This window comes from Apis mellifera, linkage group LG1 (genome assembly GCF_003254395.2).
Source record: "Apis mellifera strain DH4 linkage group LG1, Amel_HAv3.1, whole genome shotgun sequence".
NCBI lineage: Eukaryota > Metazoa > Arthropoda > Insecta > Hymenoptera > Apidae > Apis > Apis mellifera.
The window spans coordinates 25,528,624-25,548,773 of NC_037638.1; the positions used below are offsets into that span (position 1 = coordinate 25,528,624).

General features: G+C 34.4%; 2 protein-coding genes across 2 annotated transcripts in view; both read right to left on the bottom strand.

Moving 5' to 3' along the window:
* LOC410775 (laminin subunit alpha-1) overlaps positions 1–20,150 on the bottom strand; it is a 116,098-nt gene that overhangs the window by 62,682 nt on the left and 33,266 nt on the right. The gene's annotated exons all lie outside the window — the stretch shown is intronic.
* LOC100578543 lies at positions 1,853–6,654 on the bottom strand. Its single transcript, XM_003251723.4, has 2 exons — positions 2,593–6,654; positions 1,853–2,435 (listed from the first exon to the last, which is right to left on the bottom strand). The coding sequence occupies exons 1-2, from the start codon at positions 2,623–2,625 to the stop codon at positions 1,989–1,991; spliced, it is 480 nt and encodes a 159-aa protein (XP_003251771.1). The 5' UTR covers positions 2,626–6,654; the 3' UTR covers positions 1,853–1,988.

The window sequence follows — 20,150 nt, forward strand, 5'->3', positions numbered from 1 at the left end:
GGGAGAATAAAATACGTATAATTTCCCGTATTAAAAATAATAATATCTACTGAGAAAAAAAATTGTTTTAATTTTGACATTCAGTATTTATCAGTGTTCTCTTTAAAAGAAATATCTCAGTCTTGAATTCTATCAGTCGTTCTATTGTTTTTATACATTTACTTTTCGTCCCAGATGACTCAACGTGATTCACGAGAATGTTGCATCATCAATATTTATCTGTAAAGGTTTTTAATAATAACACAATTTTTTAGGTTTTAATTAATAAGAATATTTTATTCAATTGAGAAAATTTAACTATAAAAGTGTCAATAATATATACGAGTTTATTCATATTTATATATGTACATAGAAAAAGAAATATTACTCGATTCGTTTGATAAATATTATTATATTATTATATCACAAAGTTCCTTATTTATTACATATTACAAAGTTCCTTATTTATCACAAAATTTCTTTTTTATTACATATCACAAAATTTCTTATAAAATATCTTCCAAAATACTATAATATTTTACAATTTTAAAATTATATGTATAATTAAATATAAAAACATAATTTATAAAAAATTAAATACATTAAATATAAAAACAAAATAAAATTTAAAAATACAACATAATGTAGAATACAGTATACGTACAATAGTATACATAAATATACAATAATATACAATCTATAATCTATAATCTATAATCTATAATCTATAATCTATAATTTATAATCTATAATCTATAATCTATAATCTATAATCAATAATTTATAATAATGTACAATAATATACAATATAATATCTATACAATTTATAATTAATATACAATGTAATATCTATACAATTTATAATTAATATACAATGTAATATCTATACAATTTATAATTAATATACAATGTAATATCTATACAATTTATAATTAATATACAATGTAATATCTATACAATTTATAATTAATATACAATGTAATATCTATACAATTTATAATTAATATACAATGTAATATCTATACAATTTATAATTAATATACAATACAATTCATATGTTACAATCAATAATTGACAAATTGTAATGAATTTCAAATTATAATTTTAAAATGTAACAAACTCAAATGTAAAAAATTATTAATATTTCAAAAGGAATCTTCATCATACAATTTTTTCATTATATCCTAAAGTCTTCTATAACAGTCTTCATTGAATTTTTGTTCTATTTAAAAAATTATAAAAAATTTCCTGAACAATTATAAACCTTCTATAATACATGTTTTATATATATATATACAATAATTAATATCTTTAAATATTTTTAAATATCTATAGGTTCTTATAAAACTATTGATAATATCATAATACAATCCTGAGAATAATCTTTTCAGATATGTCAAATTTTTCAATATAATATAAATAATATACACTCCAATCTAATTCTGTTTCGACTAAATCAACGAAAAGAAATTGTATATAATTAAAATTATAAAAAAAAAAAAAAAAAAAAGAAAAAAAGAAAAAAAGAAAAAAAAAAAATTTATATTACCGAATATCACTAATCATTGTGATTGCAGACTCTCAGTAGGACTATTTTTTTCAACAAGAATTTTTTTCCTGAACAATTACAAATCTTTCTATAATACATGCTTTATATATACACAATAATGAATATCTTTAAATATCTTTAAATAGGTTATCTATAGGTTCTTATAAAACTATTGATAATATCATACATAATACAATCCTGAGAATAATCTTTTCAGATATGTCAAATTTTTCAATATAATACAAATAATATACACTCCAATCTAATTCTGTTTCGACTAAATCAACGAAAAGAAATTGTATATAATTAAAATTAAAAAAAAAAAAAAAAAAAAAAAAAATTTATATTACCGAATATCACTAATCATTGTGATTGCAGACTCTCAGTAGGACTATTTTTTTCAACAAGAATTTTAAAAATTAAAAATTGTTAATCGGTATCTGTTGTGATGAAATAATTTTCAACGATGATCCATGATGATTTCACGAGGATCGTAGTAATGGTAATACTTGTAGTGCCTGCGAAGATCACTAACGTTGTAGCATCGCCTTCCACAACATTGACACCGCAGTAATTGCCTCACATGCTTCACATGATGTTTGCGCCATATTTTCTTGTCGTAAATCAGTTTGTTGCAATACATGCAGTTAAATATTTTCGGTACTAAGAAATGATGTTCGTCCTTTGGAGTCTGTTCGATCTTTGGAGTGTTATCCCCTTCTGTTTTCTCTTCTGTCTCTGGTGGCCGTATATAAGTTTGTTGAGAGCTGCTAGCATCTTGTTGACTGTCTGTCCCAAGTGTCGCATTAGAGATACAATCAAAGAGATCGAAGTCAAAATAACTCGGATCTAAGATCATGTTCTCTAATTGTGACAACATTGGGACATCGTCAAAAGCTGCTAAGAGCTGTAAATAAAAAATTTTCTATTACGTACAAATGATAATTTGAAATATTATTATAATAATTAATAATAACAATATAACGTAACATATAATATAATAATAATAAAAAATCACTGAAATTTTAAATCAATATATATTATCAATAAAATTTAATAAATACCTCAAGATCGATGTCACCAATGTTGTCTTTCATGACTTCTTACTCTTCCATCATTTTGATCGATGAAGATAGAAAAATTTTTCGAGTTTTGTACAGTAACATGATCGCGAATAACTTTGCACTTTCTTCTACGACAACTAGCACTCGAATGATAAAATTTAAGAAAGCCGTCTAATCTTGACTACCCCTATTTTCGGTGGTAGGGGTATCTCATTATACCTGACGAACCCGAAAAATGACTTCCGATTGGGTATTCCGTTTTCAGGGAAAGGGAAACCCAACAAACTATTGGCCATTTGTATGAATTTTGAGCTGATTGGTTAAATATCTTCTTCCGGAAGTCTTTTCATCCTGTACATTGTAAATTTTCACGTGCTAATTTATATTGGAAATTATAAAGCAATATTGGAAACGTGTTTGCAAAAATACATATTTTATAAATACAAATACAAATATTAATAAAATATTGAGTGCAACAATTAATTAATTATAATGTTGCATAGAATGCACGAAAGTGGTTGAAAAATTTAATCCGAAAAAAAATATATCGAAAATGGAATAAATTTTTTCTTTTTTTTTTTCTAACAATCGCGTCTGAAAATATGAATCGCTCGATAATCACGTTTGATTCAATAATATGCTTCGATAATCGAGCGCATATACATATATTGCAAGATATGAAACAGGACTACACGTGTTAATCTATGCGGAAACGATAAGAAGTAGTTAGCTTCGATGATTTCAACGGTTGCATCGATGCACGTTGCAATCGTAACATCTATCATAAGATAAGATTTTTGTTATTTAAACTCTTATTTATTAAAACGATCTTGAAAATACGCTGCGATAAAAAAATAGATTTCTCTGTACGCAAAAAAATTATTAACTTCTTCCACACCGTACGATTTATTATATTATCGATATCTTTGAAAATGATATTCAATATAGAATTATCGTTCCACCCTGTATTTTCCACCCTTAAATTTTCTCAAACATCAAGAGTAAAAAATATTAATTTATTTATTTTTTTTCTATTCAATTACATTTTTATTCGTATCTCGCTTCGAAGTATATCCACACATTTTGCAAAATATCATTCATTTTGAATTCGACTTTCATTAATTGATATCAACCGCAAGACGAGGCATTTTTTGTTCTCCTAATTCCTCGACTCGTTTTTTTCGCCCTTAAATCTGAATCATTTGGATCGAATCGGCGCAAGTATTGTCTTTTATCGAGGCAACGTGCGGTATCTCGCCAAGTTGGAGCAGAAATAGGTCGTGAGTATAGTGGACCCTAGAGCAAGTGGGTGGTGGCCGAGTAATCTTGTTCTCATACATAAAACATACATACAGAACGGCATTATGCCCGATCTTCTTATCGTGGAACGCGATTCGCGGCCATTTCTCTATTCTATTCTATTATCCACAGATTCGAAGAGTTCCTGTTGCTCGATGCATCGTAATCAAGCGGGGAGTAAACTTATATTTTACGAATTTTTTCCAAAATTCGATTTAAAGAGTATAAAATCGATATTGAAATTTGGCTTCATCCCCTAAAAATCGTAAGTTGAGAGTGTAAAGAAAACTTTGCACTTTCAAAGATATTTCTCGATTAAAAGTAATAGAAGGGTAAAGATTGTTCGAAGAGAATCGGTGTTGAAGTTCGATTATACGTTCTTAATTCCAAAAAAATGGTTAAAGGAAACAAGAAATGATGGAAAATAAATGGAAGAGAGAGGGAAAAAAAGAAGAAGGGAAGAATTAAACGAGGTTCACGTTTTACGCGCGTATCTGCATATTATGCCCATATATCTGACGATATTTTAAATGGCGCATCCTATTACGGTGTTGACAGATTTGCGCCAAGCAGCGCTGGAACGATCGGCCGGTGAAAAAAAGAAGGGGTGGAGGGAAAAAAAGACCCGGCAATCAACCCTTCTTCCCTCTTCCACCGATCATGTGTTTTATCAACAAGCCCTAACGCGGCAATGATTAACGAGGATATTCTCCAAGAATGACGCGGCCGAATTTCACCATCGTGATCGTATAAAATCGTCCAATATACACGGTGTCCCTAAAGTCCACCATATATGTATACCACAAATAGAAAAATTTTTCCCAATTTCCTTTTTTCTAACAATAATATAACGACGAATATCTTCGATCAATCGCACTTTGATCTTGATCAGTGGATCGATCGAAAGAAAGAAAGCGAGGGAACAGAAAAATTTCAATTCTTCCCAATTTCCTTTTCTTTTTTCTAACAATAATATAACGAATATTCTTCGATCAATCGCACTTTGATCTCGATCAGTTGTGATTGGATCGATCGAAAGAAAGCGAGATGAAACGATTTGAGAATCACTGAGAAGCAACGGATAAAAATTCATTCGATGAACGGTCGATTTGTAAGCGGAATGTTATTACCGCGGCGGAACGGTATGCCCAGGTATTAATCAGTGATGTACAATTATTGCCACGTATCGATAATTATTGATTTGATGGAGATCAGCTACCCACGTAGCTCGGGTCTCCCGATCGTTAAAATACGATCGTCCCGAGGTCGGGCAGATCGAGCGAGACCTCGCGTCATCAACACCACCGAGTTTCGCGAGTGGGTGGATTGAATCGCTGGACGATGATATCGCATGAAGGAGCAAGGCGCAATTACAAAGAGGCGCGGATCGGCAAACGGTCGGATGGCGGAGCGCGAGCCCTCCTCTTCGTTCAATGCGCTTCTTGTGTCTTTCCTTTCGTTCCAAGGCCACGTGGGGTGATTTGCGCGGCTCGATCGAGGAACTTGGCGAGGAATGATTTATGGGCAATGGATCGAAGATGATAATCAGGGATAAATCGGTATCGCGTCAAGATCGAAACCGTTGAAGCTTCTATTATATTTGCAACATTTTCCTTTTTTTTATTTCGCGAGGATTTGGAGTAATTTTCGAAGGATGAAATTCTAAAAAATAAATACGTATCGATGCAAAGAACCTCGACAATATTACGTTAATTATCGTTGGTGTTGTCACAGAAGAAATTTATAAAAACGTATAAAAAATTTATTTAATATTCTCTTAGAGAATATTGAGAGAGACTTTCTCTGCTCGGTCATAAAAGAGATTCTCGCTATGAAATTTCGTTTATATCGACCTTTCGCTCCTGTAACATTCATAATTCATATTTCGTTTAAAATCGTAAGAAGCGAAAATTTGAAACGATCTCTCGAGCGGTCCGCGCATTTTCGAAAAGGTTTGAGAAAGTTCGAAAGAACAATTTTCCATCGTGCGAATCGTACTTGGTATGACTCATTCACGGATTAAACCGATATTTTGAAATGGCGTATCCACGCTGTGTGGAGGCCGCTTAAAGTTAACAGGTAACCGATCTCTACCAATATAATTTGCATATCAGATTATCGATCGGAGTAAATCATTGCAAGTCGGCAGGCCTGTAGAGCTGCCGGAAGGGAAGCTGATATTCCCCCGATAATATTGATTCCTGATTGTTCTTTCTTTAATTACATCATTCGTCTCGTGCACGAAAACGGTTAATTAAAAGAAAAATTTTCGATCGATCGACGATCGATGAGTAGCTTGTGGGGAAAATTCAACATCATCGATTCTCGGTTGAAAGGTAGATCGAAATATGATTTTTTTTTTTTTTTCGGTAATAAGATATTATTATCTCGAACAGTTGCTTGCATTGTATTCTTAGTTATCGGTATTTCCTAAAACCTGTACTTTTAACCTATAACTTTGCTTTTCAATACCTCAGAGAGATCGGTAAGTAAGCAATAAAAGTCTTTGCAAACCTTTGCAAATCTTTTCCCAAGGAAATTCACCTCCATTGTATATAATTTTAATGAAAATTTGAATATATATGGACCGTGAAATCAATTTTTTCATGTTTCATTGTCATCGTGAAAAATATTTTTTACTACAGCGTATTAAAATTTGAATATTTTACAACTTAAAATTATGTTGTCTTGTACTTATACGAAGGAGTATATTTTAGAAAAATTTCAGGACAGTGATATTCCACAATAAAAAAAATTATGCTTCGTTTCCGATAACACAACTTATTAAATGAATTTAAAAAGACTTCTGCGATTGATCGTGTTTCTCGAAAATTTTAAATACCGTTCAAAGTCTTCTCTAACTTAGAATATTCTTTTTACGATTCGTAGAGTGAAATTTCTCGAATAAAATTGTCCTATATCTATATCGATCTATATTTGTATATAATTATTTCAAGGACACATGTACATCTACCTGAAATTTTACGATACATCGATCGTAAAAGATGTGAAAAACAAGGTCGTAAAATTGCTTCTTGTCGTCAGCCTGAAAACTGAAAATTCTGCCACCATAATGACTCATTCCAGGGACTTTTCAGCGAATGTACGCCGTTTCCACGACAGGAACCAAGATTTATAAGTATACTAAGAGATGTGCCGTTATCGCGTAAACAACGTGTAAAACTATCAAATGATAATGGCGCTCTTGAACGTGATCGCGATCGAATATGTGATTTACAGGAATAGCGTGTTTGGATCTGTTACTTTAAAATAGAATTTGCACATGGTCAGAGTTGCCACGAAATTTTCACGATCAATCCGGTAAGGGGAGTTGGATTTGCATAAATTTGCAAAGATTTTTATGGCATTTTGAATATTGTTTAAATAAAATATTTGGAAAAATGAACAACAAATTGTAAGATTCAAATGCAATTTAGGAAATATTGAGACAAGATGGATTGAAATTTGCATAAGTTTTTATTTAAAAATATTTTTATGGCATTTTGAATATTGTTTAAATGAAATATTTGGAAAAATGAACAACAAAATTAAAAGATTCAAATTTAAAAAATTAAAATTATTTAAAAATTAATTGTTTAAATAAAATATTTGGAAAAATGAACAACAAATTGTAAGATTCAAATGCAATTTAAAAAATATTGAGACAAGATGGATTGAAATTTGCATAGGTTTTTATTTAAAAATATTTTTATGGTATTTTATATGTATTGTTTAAATAATATATTTTTTTTTATAAAATAAAAAATGAATAAGAAATTAAAAAATTCAAATATAATTTAGGAAATATTAAGAGAAGATAGAAATTGGATAGAAATTTATATAGATTTTTATTTAAAAATATTTTTATGGCATTTCGAATATTGTTTAAATGAAATATTTGGAAAAATGAACAACAAATTGCAAGATTCAAATGCAAGTTAAGAAATATTAAGAGGGAATTCCAATAGATTTTTATTTAAAAGTGTTTTTATAATATTTTGAATATTGTTTAAATAAAATATTTGGAAGAAATGAAAAAAACTGAAGGATTCAAATGCAATTTAAATACTGGAAGAAGATGGATTGAAATATATAAAGATTATATTATTTGAAAATATTCTCAAAATATTTTAACACGTGGAATTCAATATTATTATTCAATATTCAATTTTCAATATTATTATTCAAAAGGAAATGTTTGGAATAATAAAATATATTTTAAAGTAAAATTTCAATAAAGTAAATTTCTACTTCATAACATCTAATTCATAAATCATCTAAATATAATCCTGGTACCGTTTTAAGCAAGCACAATGAACAGGTAGGATTATTTAAGTTAATTACGGGAAAAATCCGACATGAAGTAAGTAGCTTCTTGAAATATATTATTTCAACGTGCGACCATACCTTTTATTGTACAAAAGCAAGTGAATAAATATTTTCTAAGAATCTAGGTAAAAGTTGGTTCATGACATGTCTCGTTCGAAGTTACTGTCCATATTAAAATAGCAGGTAGAAAAATATGAAAAGGACATTAGAAGGACATTTTCTTCCAAATACCAAAATAAGGTCAAACCTATCCTTAAATTTAATGTTTCGTTCTTTACACCTTTATTGTTCACAACAAATAAGTATTATAACAGTACATTTCCATTTACCCGTACGAAAATATCACAAAAATATCGTTCTATAAACCACGAGGAAAATTTAATAGTTTAATAATAGTAGAAATTACGAATATTTTGATAATTTATCGTTCCAAAGCGTGATAATAATTGTAGCAATCAAATGAACGAATAAATATGTTATTCCTAATCTTAATAAAATCTTAATAAAAATAATCGCTCAAAGTTAACTTTATTCGAAATTTTTAACTAGTTATTTTTTTCGATCGATACCCAATTCCGACCACAAACTCACGTATATAGAAAACTAATTTCTATTTAAAGAGAAGCTAGCACATTACGGTTACTATGCAAGTATGAATCATCCGATGATCTCACGAAAAGTATATCGGCTCGTCTCAAAGTAAATATTTAAACGAGGAGAAGAGATTTGGAAATTCTCCGCGGTTTATTTTATCTCTGTCGAAGAAGAATGAAAACCTTGTTTCCTGTTCCAGGTTACAAAAACTGGGTTACAAAGTTGTGTCGAAAATACGCGGAAGGAGAGAGGAAAGGAAAGAAAAGAAGGGGAGAAAGAAAATTGGATCCGGATTTGAAAAGTTATTATACACGAGTGGTGGTGATTAATACGAAAAAGAAACCAGATTCCAATGCCACCCTCGGCCATCGCCGCGTGGGCAGGATTATTTTCTGGTAACCGCGTACCGCGTTACCACCCCGTAAATTAACCATCGACTGGGACGCGTGGGTGTCGCTGATCGTATTATTACACCGCGAGCCGATAAATCCAGCTAAATCGCACGGTCTCGCGTTACAAATTCGACCCCTCTGCTCCCGTTGCTTCTCGTTTTCGAATCTGGTTTCCGCAACAGTTAAATTGCGAAAACAGTTTCGAAAAACCGGCCAAGCAGTAGAGTAACTTGGAAGCTTCGGTGACTAATTGTCGAGAAAAATTTTGAGCCGAACGAAATGCGAAAATCGTGATCCACCATCGTTTCGAGCATTGCGTTTATAAGATATCGATAAAATTCTGAATTTTCTCGAGTGAACGAAATATAATTGTAACGTCCATCGGTTCAACAACGTTCCCTCAAATTGGGTAAAATCTTGGTTAAAAAGGGATGGGCGAGATACGTTTAGATAGGAATTGCGCCGCGAGACATCGATCCCATTATCGAGCTTTACGTTCTAAAAACAATGCATCGAGGGATATCTGAGGGGAAATTACCGGAACGGGATCGAGAGCTCGATCGAAAGGACGACGAGGAAAGGGACGAGACGAGAGGAGTGGAATGAAATACATGGGAGCATAAATCGTCGGCGCATAAGTCGGCTTATAAATCGTCGGGTTGGAAAGCAGTTGGTACGAGACGCGGATATGGTCAAGCAAGCCTGCCTCTTTCGAAATTCTGCCAACCCCGGTGAAAACGATATAATGAGAATCCTGTCAAAGTGGCGGGTGAAACGGCGGACAATGGAACGATCGATAAACCTTCCAGATTGGGCAAATTATAGACGAACTCGCGAATTTCCGATCTTCGTATTTTTTCCCCACTTTCTCGCCTATTGTGTCGACCGGTTCCTATCGACAAACATCTAAGGAGGCGAGATACGATCTCAATTTAGCGAGCGTAAGATATTAAATAGCGATTGAAAGAGAAGGAAGTTGGAAAATTTCGATTCTAATTTCTCTTCCGATATAATCGGAAGAACTTTTGTCTTGTTGATCGTTCGGAGAAATTGAATGAAAAGACAAATTTCAAATGATTTATGAAGTTTCCATCGAACGAATATCGGTTTCCATTCTTCGAAAGTGGAGGAATCGTGCTCTACCTGACATTGACGATTCGACCTCTCGACACGGCTCGTGTACCTGGCTCGCTCGAGGCGAGAATTTACAAACCTGCAACTCGAGTCGTGCTCCCCCCCACCTTGTGCACGTGCATTCCACGCCCAAGGAAAGTATAAACCCTTTCACGACGATGGGAAACGAATTCGTCGTTGCTGGTCTCGAGTTCAACTCGATCCAATATGTCAACGAAATCGATTGTTTCCAATCGGAAATTCGAAACGGATTATAACGGATCTACTCTACGTAGAAAGATTTTTCCTTGAATAATGAATAATATACGAATAATATCATAACTAATATTTTATAATATTAGTTACGATATTTTATAATATTATATATTTTAATATTTTATTATATAATATTAATATTTTATAATATTATTTTATAATATTATTATTAATATTATTATTTTTTTCTTTTGCAACGTAATCGCGTTTAATTTCGTCTTCGATACGTTCACACGTCGTTGGCTGAATTTTAAAAATTCAGCAATTTCAACATTTGAAAAATACGTTCATCAACGTCGTTGGCTGAATTTTAAAAATTCAGCAATTTCAATATTTGAAAAATACGTCACGACGTAAGTAAGCAAGCAAGCGAGCGAGCGAGCAAGCAAGGTGGAGAGGCAACGATCGTAAAAATTCAGGAATGAACAAAATTGTTTATTACTCGCTGGCGAGTAACGTAGACAATACAGTCGTAAAATGGTAGAGTCTGTGGGTCACGGTTTCCGTTATGAGGGATTAGAATATGCATTTCGGACAGTACGCAGTCATTTTCATATTTAAGTGGAAGCTAAAGCTTATGGTGTTTTATGGCTTTATTGCTGCGCGTGCCTTATTGCACAGCTTTTTCGACAGATTAACTGTCGTTTCTGCTGGAAAGGAAAAACGAGTTGTAAAGTTACGATTTCTGCTTTTTGATTAAAAGTCACCATCTACCAACTTGTATTCTATAATCGACAATATGTCGACTGTGTGGGACGGATTTATAATTTTCATATAATTTTCCTCTTCAATTTTATAATTTTAAAATATTCGCCGATAATTTTATTCCGAAATTTTTCATCATCAGAATCAATGAATTAATTTTTTGGAAAAAAATGTATTTACGAATAAATATTCGCAATGAGAAGATTGTCTAATTCATCCGTGATTTATATCGCGTCTTTTTCCATCTATTATCGATATACGAAATCAGATTGTCGATGTTCGACAAAACCATCGAATATTTATCTCGATGATGTCGTTTAAAGAAATTATTTCCGAGGTGAGCACAATAAGAATGCAATTAAAGGAAAGAAATACGGAAGTTGCATAAAATTTATAGATATTATTATCGAATTTTACCTTTGTACATTTCTTTATTATAATTTGAACAACATCCTCTATTCACTCTTACTTATTTTTAAATATATATATATATTTTTTTTTCAGAAAATTTTATTAAAAAAAAAATTTGATCCAGATAAAAGTTCGTCGTTTCTATACAAATTTGTTTTTTTCTTTTTTAATCAAATACAATAAAAATAAAATTCAATGTAAATTTATCGTTCGAAAATTTTAATTTTATATTTTACAATGATAAACGTGATACTAAATCTATTCATTCGATAATTTCATATCTGTAAAAGCAACAAAATACATATATATAATAATTAATATATATTAAAAAGATCGATAATCTTTCAAAAAACTTTCTCGATTCGTATACGACGATATAGAAATAATAAAATATCCTCCCTTCAAAATGATATTATTTCGCTAGAAACATTTGATTCGAACCAAAAAGAAAAAAAATTCAAATACGATCTGCGAAATCCGTATCAGAATCTATGATCCCTTGCGAATCTAAATTGGCAAGTAAGCAGCAAGCTTATTTAAATTAGTTCATTACTTTATCCGTGCGACATCCACCAGATATTTGTTTGTCCATTACCGGTTCGCGTATCGCGATAACAAATCGAATTATCCCGCGGATCGATATCCTGAATCAAAGATCACGAACGATCTTCTTGATCCATTTACTTGGATCGCTCCCTAACTGGTGTGGTTAATGAGAGATAACTTTGATAACGTAATAGTTGGACTGTGCACGCTGTTCGAGTTAATAATTCAACCGGTGTCAATTGCTCTCGATCGTAAAACTACGATGACGACGACGACGACGACGACGACGACGACGACTTGTTTAGCGGCCTCTGGAAAGATCGACGATCGACCGAAAGATCGTAACCGTTTTGCCCGTTGCACGAAGAAGAAGAAGAAGAAGAAGAAGAAATTTCATACGCGTTTCTTTTCCTTTTTCCTTTCTCTTCTTCTTTTTTTTCTTTTTTTTTTTTTTTCTTTCCCCGTTTCTTTTTTTCTCACAGTGTGTCGAATCGGTAATGAATTCGTAATGAGATATCGGTCGAGGCGAGTTACGAAGACAAAGGGGAAAAAAAGGCGATTGGATGTTAATGAAGTTTTTACGTGGGACTATAAACATTTCTAATGAAAGAAACTATTTTACGGTGGCTTAGAAGTTAATAATTGTGAGTCGAATATGATATGTAACCAATCTGTATATTAAAGTAGTCTTTTATAGTGTATTTTCTTCTCTCTCTCTCTCCCTTCCTCCCTCCCTTCCCCTCTCCCTCTTTCAAACTATACCCCGTCGCTTCACCGGGGGTAATAAACAAATGCGACTAATAAAATTTTAAAAAAAGTGGCCTCTTTGGCCAGGGTAGGACAACTGAATCGTCCTACGAACGTTCTTACTTTCAAAAATATCTTAAAAAAAAAAAAAAATAGGTAATTTCTTCGATCATTTGCGTAGATTATATCACATTCAGAATTTTTCTGATCTGCTTTTCGTGCTGCTGGGTTGTTCAGGACCAAGTTCTTTTTTTCTGAAAATGCGAGTAAAAAACAAATATTTGACGAATAATAAAGGAATATTTCGTTTTCTATTTAAAAGGAGGAAGAAAAAAAAAATGGCAATATTTAAAGACTAGAGTAAAATTGCAAAAAAATCTAAGAAAGAGAAAGAGATTTTACTTTTCTGAAATTAGAAACTTTTAATTGCACATATTGTGAAACAACGTTTAGAAAACGTTTATATCAAGCGCGTGATTAATACGACATAAAAATTTCTTATGTAATCATCGAGTCGATAATTGTTAATTAATTTCAGTTTCTCTTATTTTTATTACATAGTTCTTTTTGTTAATTTATGTTGCTGTATTCTTGCATTACACATCTCGTAATTTTAAATCACATCACAAAACCTAATAATAATATAAACGATATATTTCTTTTTGCTACAAATTTCAAGATAGAAATTCACGACAGAAAAAGAAACTACTTTACTTACAACTATTTATACCCTTTTAAAAATACGAACATAGAATCGTTCGTTCAAAATTCGTACTGATCAAACGAGACACAAATCCTCCTCCTCAATTTTTATCAAATCACTACCAATCAAGAAACATAAATTACTAGCCTAACTTAAAAAGTAACGTAAAACATAAAGTAAAAACAATGTATCCTTCTTCATTTATACACGTCTTGGCGATTCCACCCCCATCGAGTCGATCTGACAATTCTCGTGTCAAACCACCTTGAACCATCGTTCAAATAATCCTCGAGATTACATCGATTCCATGGATTAATCCCCGAAGAGAGAAACGAAGGGATATCGTTGACTGCGCGATGAATGGAATGCCACGAGGCCCCGCGAGATAGAACGAAGCGGATGCCTTCCTTCTTCCCTTCTCCTGGGCCCGGGAGCGCGTGTTGCACGCGCGCGACACCGCTCGGCCCCGCTCCGAGGCAAGAGAAAAACGACCCCGAGCATCGCCTTTACTCGAGATCAACGGCCAGTTTATGGAAATTGGCTGGATGTACGGAAATTGATTGGCTACAAGTTGGCGGTATGCGCGGGTGGACCACCCGCAGGTGCTAGAATGGCTTTTAGACGTGGTTACACGCATGAGACCGCGGCCGTGTTCGTCCATTTTCCCGGGGAGGAGAGCTAGCTACCTAGAGAAGGAGGGGGAGGAGGAGATGGGAACGAGCATGGCAATCCTTTGATCTCTCCAACAAGCTCTGCGCACGGCCGAGGGTACTGTTTGGCCTCGAGAGGCGCGAGTTTACTACCGATGCATTCACGATTTAAGAGTTATGGTCGAGTTTCGATCGAGCGGTAAAAAGTTTTCTGTTTCCGATTCGAGGAAGGTGTATGTATATGGATTTGACGGGATTTTTTTGAAGAAAAGGAGAAGAGGATGAGAGTAATTTTGTATAGTTGGAATTTTGTAATAAAAGAGAAAAGAAAAGATAGTGAATCTTTTCAAAATACGAGATGATTGTAGAATTTATAAATAATATGTGAATGTAGTTTTGATTCGAATTAAACTTTAATTATGAATCCAACGATACAAGAAACAAAATGTAAAAAAAAAAAGGAAGATGTATATATATATATATATATAGTGGATTTGACGGTATTTTTGAAAAAAAGGAGAAGAGGATGAGAGTAATTTTATATAGAGAATAGTTGAAATTTTGTAATAAAAAATAGTAAGTCTTTTCAAAATACGAGACGATCGTAGAATCGTAGAATTTATCGATAATATGTGAATGTAGTTTTGATTCGAATTAAACTTTAATTATGAATGCAACGACACAAGAAACAAAGTGTAAAAAAAAAAAAGAAGAGAGACACGGTAATCTTTGGAAAATACGAGAGACGATTGTAGAATTGGAAAGGATTGGCGAGGCATTCGATTTACAAGCGAATATACACCGTGAACGTAGTTTTAATTTAACTCGAAGTTTAATTGGCAACGAGCAATACGCTAACGATGTTTCAATTAACAAATTGAAGAAGTAGGGACACGTTGAGTACGAGATCGAGGTGGATGTTAAACGTCCAATATTTCCCTATAATCGAAACGCTAATATGGACGGGACTGTAATTATCGTAAGATCCCATCCGTCGCGTCATTTGTTTCTCGTCTCGGACCAAACATTTTCTCCCCGTTTAATTATCGTATTCGAGAGAGTACAGTGGAAACTGGAAGGATGTTAATAGATCGTTCGTTCCTTCCTCTTCCGAATAAATATAAAATATTTGAGCAAAGACTTCCCTCCCATTATAAATCTCCTTATATATATATATATATATATATATATTCGATACTTTTTCCAATATCGATTCAATTATCGAAGATTTATTCGTCGAGGAACGGATGGAAAGAAAGAAAAAGAATAATTTTAATTTTAAATCCACGCTTATCTACTCCTCTCCCCTCTGACGCGAATTTAAAAAGAACTCGAGTTTGTTTCTCGCAGGTTGGCGCAAAAAAAAAAAGAAAAAAGAGAGAGAGAAGAAAAGAAAAAAGAAAAAGAAAGAAAGAAAGAAAGAAAAGAAAAAAACGTTCCACCCAATGAATTTGTACCAGTTATGATAATGCGTTTTTTGCCCGGCCGAGCGAATAATTTTTGAAGTCTCAGTTGACATGTTCCGCGACTTCGTGACTCATAAGTATTTACATATTTATCGAGGGGAAAAATAATCAAACACGCGTAACAAAAATTCCTCGATAATTAGATTCGATTAATCATCGTGCATCATCGATGTCCCTTCTTCCCAATAATATAACTCGATACGAGATGAAAAATTGCCAGAATTCCGCGAATCTAAAACGTTTATTATACGAGATTATCCTTATGCTTATGATATTTTCGTACCAGCTCTCGATACTCCCCAATCGAATCTTCGATCGAAGCAATTTAATCCACGTCACTCGCGAGTACAAACAAAGGGATCGAGCCTTTCAATTTCACGCACGATTTCATCTTAGAAATACGCAAGTCGAACGAAGAAAACTCGCGTTTTCGCATTGGCAACGAAATTACATATGGCTCGTGTAATTTCTCGCGTATGCTTTATGCCGTCTCGTAATTAACCCGATAATAGAGCAGCGCAACGAGGGTATAACAAATCGAATAAAATCCTACATTCTCCTCTCTTTCTTTTCCTTTCCATCCTTCTTTCTCGTTTTGCCACGACTTTTTCCGCGAGAATTCATGAATGAAATCGCAACAGGCCGACGACGGATCAACGTTATATACCATCCGACGTTTGTGCGTCTCTTGCCTCTCTTAACCCAGGAATCCTGAATCACGTTGCACGGCCAGGTGTCGAGTCACTCTAACGGGTGTTTCAAAACGAACGCGGTTGCGTAATCGCGCATACTGTCAATTCAATCGGGATAACAACGCTGGAGATTTTATCGGGAGATAAATGGAACGAGTCAAAAGGTCGTGAGGATGGAGTTGAATGAATCGGCGCGTGTTTCGTGGCACGCCGTTTGAAGGCGAGGTAATATAATGTCGCAATTAGATAAAGTCGAAGCGGACAAATTTATAACGCGATTAATCGTGATTTTATCACGTTACAAACTTTTTCTTATTCGATCGTATAAAGATCCTCCTTTAAGCTTATCATTTAAAAGTTTCTATTATATTTTCCTCCACGTCTCGCAGATTCATATTTTTAAACATTTTTTTTTGGAATCAAATTTTTAAATACGTATAAACTTTCATTTTCATTCGATTCTAAAAATAAAAGAAGTCGATATCAAAACGGATTCATGATTCATAAAAATGTTATATGATTTATATGATTTTTCAAAGAGCGTTTCATCGGATATTAATGCTACTGGTATTATTGCTAACGAAAAAATTTTCAGACAAAGACATCCTTTTGAACGAGATATTATCTATGAAAAAAAGTATCAATCTTAACAATACAAATATTAATAAATTCACAATTCACTTTAAGTTCTGAAGTTGACGAAACTTGTCATTAAAAAAAAGAGAGATTGTCTTCTCTCTCGTACAAATTTTACCAATCGATCGAATATTAATTAACAATTTTTCCCTTCCAGAAACAGATTCGATTCCACTTTTTCTTTTTCTAATGGACAAAAAGAAACCAACGAATCGAGGACACGACGATATTCTATCGCAATACAATCATCCTACGAACCTAAACGTACCATTACATTCTACGCGAAACGAAGAAGACAATAACCCGTCGAGAACCCGCCGATTGCGAGAAAAAGGCGATATCTAATTAAAGGGGAGCACCCGTTACACGAGCAACCCACGCGCTCCCCGGACAAGCACCAGATGATCAGGTGAGTATATATATATATATATATATATATATATATATATATATATATATATATATATAAAGTATATATATATATACAAGCAGCGAGGAAATAAGGAGCAGCCGGTCGAGGGCTATCTGATGGGCCGATTGCATCATTAGCGAGGGTTACGTGCTCGCTGGAAGAGAAACTCAACGCGCGCCACTCGCGCAGAATGCACCGCGATACGCAGGGGAGGGGAGGGGGGAGGAGAGGAATCGCCAATTAAATCCTACGGAGGACGGATTTCCCGGACGATATTCACCGCGAATGACGCCTTCTCCCTTTCTCCTTCACAGACATCAGAGATAATCGATCGATCGAGAAGAAGAATCTTTCGATCGTAATCGATCCGCTTTCGTTAGATGATAAAACCCTTTCTCTCCCTTTTCCTCTTCGATATTTCTGTCGAAGGAAGAATTTCGCGAGGGAGGGGAGTTGTCGAAAAATCTGAATGAAAGGAAAGCGTAATAATCCGCGAGGTGGCACGAAGGAGGACGAGAAGAAGGAAGAGGAGAAGAAGGAAGAGGAAAAGGAGGAGGAGGAGGAGCCGTGCTCGTGGACGGCATTCCGCGGTTTCGTCGAGTTTTTGCGGCCGTGGATCGAGAGTGAAAGAGGGAAAGGGGAAGCAAGAACGGGGCACGAAATGTCGCCTCCGTGTCACTGTCCGCGAAGGGTTCCTTATACAGAGGGCCGTTATCGGGGCGGTGGATCGCCGCCACTTCGTATTGTGTATCGGCGCCGATTTAAAAAGGGAATGACGTTTTATCGTGCGGCTCGATCGATAAGCCGTGCTCGGGAGGGAGGGAGGAGGAGGTCCGTCTTTTCTTCTCCCGCAGATGCAAGAAATGACTTAGTGGCGACTTTAAGCGGCGCTTCTACCGAAAATGTATACATTTCCCTTCGTCGCATCTCGAATAATTACGTTTCACGTTGGATGTAGACACTTGGCGTGTACGCGAATAGATTACTCGTAACGTAACCTTACGTAATCTAAATAAATTGATATTTCTAATTGATAATTGGAGAGAGTTTCTTTTCAAGTTCCTTCGATATATATTTATATTACTCATATAAACGTGTCGATTACAAACGCGACTTAGCATAAACGATCGCTTATCGATCCTTTCGACCCCGTTTGATTATTTATTTCTCCTCTCGTTCCCATAAGTCGGTCCACGGTTAATTCTTCCCCGTTAATAACAGTTTTCGATCCTTTCCACGAGGCGCGAGAACCGATAAGATAGGCGATAAGGTGCGGATCACCGATGATAAGTGGCCGGATGACGAGAACCAGATCCGTCGCGGGGGAATTGGGAAACAAATCACCGAGCTTTTATCTCGTCCACGATAATGCTGTAATCTGTACGTGAAAACGTAGATTTTGCAGAGAGAAAGTAGCCTAGATCTATTTTCTCGTTTCCAAAATTTTATACGATAACGGGAATCGTAAGAAGAAAATTTCCTCTTCGATCGTTGAAGGAGAAACGCGAGACGGTTTATATATACAACGTTCGAAACCGTATCTGTTGCTTTTCATTCGGGAACTTTGTTGTTCCTTGCTGCGCTTAGATCCTTGGATCGGAATGGGGCGTGGGTGGAGGAGAGAAAGAGAGAGAGAGAGATCGAAACGCGATGGAAACTCGAGAAGCGCGAAAACGGCGTGGCCAAGGCTCGGATAATCGCCGACCCCCTCGAGAGTCGCGTTTATTACAGAGCGCGATTGTCGCGGAGCAAGATTCGTGCGTAGGGAGTGGCCCCTCGAAAACTGGGTGGAGATATTAGAACGGCGATACGTTACAATGGTATGTCGCGCTCGTGTCTTCATTTTTTTCGAACGGTTAATCGAGGAACGAGTGGATTTTAACGAGTGGCCGGTCGACGTGATTTAAATCGTACGTTTTCTCCCGCAACGAATTCCTTCCAACGACTTTCTTCCACCGTTGTTTGGGAAAAAAGCTTTCTAGAATCTGAATGTTTGCGAATCTGGAATTTTTACCCATTCCACTACGCGGACAAAGTTATTGGAACGATTCCTTTCGAAAATCTTTATCTATACCTTGAGAACGTAATCGTTTTATTATTCTATCGTGCAAAGTTGCAATATTACGGAATTCTATCGTTAAATCCAACAATTTCCCTTTGCACCTATCATACTTTCTTCCATTCCTTATCATTCGTCGTAGAAAAAGATTATCAGAATGATTCGTTTCTCGTTTCGTCGAATTCTATTCCTTCGATTCAGATCGTATCATTTTATTATACAGCTTCTATCGTTCTTGCAAAATTGCATTATACAGAATTTTATCATTAAATCTACAATTTTTCTTTTCATATACATATACATTACCATACTTTCTTCCATTCCTTACCATTAATCTTAAAAAAAAAAATCACATATCTACGAAGAATTTTCAGACTTAGAATTCGCATTCCATATTCCAACTCTGTAAAAATTCGCTCGAGCGTACGTTTCATTCCTCCTTCCCTCTCTCTCTCTCTCTAAAAAAAAGCCAGCAATAACAAGTTATCGCGAATACGAGAGCCCGCCGCCATTCCCTCCCAACGCCGT